Source organism: Priapulus caudatus, unplaced genomic scaffold (assembly GCF_000485595.1).
Source record: "Priapulus caudatus unplaced genomic scaffold, Priapulus_caudatus-5.0.1 Scaffold15, whole genome shotgun sequence".
Classification (NCBI taxonomy): domain Eukaryota; kingdom Metazoa; phylum Priapulida; class Priapulimorpha; order Priapulimorphida; family Priapulidae; genus Priapulus; species Priapulus caudatus.
This window is the reverse complement of record NW_014577076.1, coordinates 1,427,471-1,429,347: the sequence shown is the minus strand read 5'-3', so window position 1 is coordinate 1,429,347 and position 1,877 is coordinate 1,427,471. Positions and strand designations below refer to the sequence as shown.

General features: G+C 43.0%; 1 protein-coding gene across 1 annotated transcript in view; it reads right to left on the bottom strand.

Annotated features, from left to right (window-relative positions):
- Positions 1 to 905, bottom strand: part of LOC106809726 — a gene marked incomplete at its 3' end in the record, with an annotated part of 17,673 nt that extends 16,768 nt beyond the window's left edge. The window contains 1 exon segment of the mRNA XM_014812915.1: positions 733 to 905. Coding sequence (XP_014668401.1) covers positions 733 to 844 — 112 coding nt within the window.
- Between the last annotated feature and the right edge of the window lie 972 nt (positions 906 to 1,877).

The following is a 1,877-nucleotide window of genomic DNA, read 5'->3' as shown; positions in this document are numbered from 1 at the left end:
CCTAAAGTCCATGCGAAGTACACAAACTCTCCATGTTTGTTGTGTTCGATTTTCTAGGTCATGCTGTTAAACCTCTGCTAATTCGATAATACTGGACATCCCGACCAAGCAGCGATCGCGAAATAAAATATGATAATTTATAAGAATACTGGACGGTCTTCAGAGACCGCTAATCTTTGAAACCGACTTGCGGACTTGTTCCGATTTACTACGCATCAGTGTATCGAAACGAGTAAAAAATACAATTTTTAAGAATACCTTAGAATGCACATCACCAAATTGCATATCACCAAGTCATTCACTTTGCTATGACAGAAATCCTGGACCAGTGCCTACTGACCAGGACCAGTACTTCCTCAGAGGCAGTTGGACATTTGGAACTTTTTTGTGTCAGAATCTCTGGCACACTGACTGGGTTTTACTAACTCACTATTGACACAAATTTTAACTAAAAAATAACTAATTACCATATGTTAGTTTACCAAAAAGGCAGAACTAGGCTAGTTAGTAGTAATACTAATAGTAACATTAATAGTTCTTATTAAAATTATGCGAGCTATGTATTGTTGTGTCCTGCGATTACTACTATGATTCGGTAGTAGTACTAGTTGCTGATAATCAGTTCATGTGCAAGTTGGCAATCAGTGTCACTGAGTGTGTTGGCACTGTACTTTGAAGATTGAGCTCACAGTTGTGCCTAGCGCAAGCTTGTCGCACATCGTCGAAACTTACCAATATTTATACCGGACAGACTCCTTGTCTCCTGTTCCCAGTACCGAGTCCACGAACCAGAGGCATTCTCACTCGAAGGACTACGATCAGAACTGGTGCTGTCCATTTTCATTCTGTTTCATAACTGCAAGATCATACAAACTTTGTTGACATCGAGTTCAGCCATCTTACTCGCCTTCGAACGTAGCCTCGCTTTGGGACAGCAATTTGCCTCAAAATACTTAACGCCGATAGGGGGCAGACGATACCAGCAAGAAAAAACGCAGGCCGGATAACGTCGCCGGCCGCGATTATACTATGACATATCCAGAGCGAAGTAACCGAAAGGTGTCGCCGTTAGAAGTAATAGAATGTGCATCGTATGTATTCTATATCATGCACGAATGTCTGTGAGGTAATCTCTTCCACTATAGAGGAAATATATTTATATTTTATCAACCAACAGTCTTTGCTTCTAATCATCACCTCAATCCTTGTCCATCTTTCTTCGACCACTATCCACCTAGCTATCGATTTTCCATACATTCGCCTACCTATCCACTCTTTCCACATTCTACCCTTCACCACTCCTTTACCACGCGTCTCTGTTGTCCACCAGTCCTTTTCTCCTTCACTCCCTCCCTAACTCGGCGTTCTCTGCTTTACCTTCATACACTGCCCCTTTATCTCTGCCACCGTTCCCCACTGACGAGGTTTATAACCTCATCCCCTGTGTCAAATTCTATCTTCGAATGCTTCGAGTTCCTCTATTATTATCTCCCGTGCATGCTGTATCCTCCAACAGCTTAACATTCAATATTACATTATACATGATATAACATATATCATACTGGCGGGATACCCGGCGTTGCCCGGGGAAATCATTGGCGTTACTCAGTTGTTGACGGCTTGGTTGAAAGGAAAATACCCCCAAAAAATCTAACTATCTATCTATCCATGCATCCATCCATGCATCCATGTATCCATCCCATTCCATGCCATCCCATCCCATATCGCATCCCATCCCATCCCATATCGCATCCCATGCCATCCCATCCCATGCCATCGCATGCCATCCGATCCCATGCCATCGCATGCCATCCCATCCCATGATCCCATCCCATCCCATGCCATCCTATCCCATCCCAAACTGTAAAAAATAATAA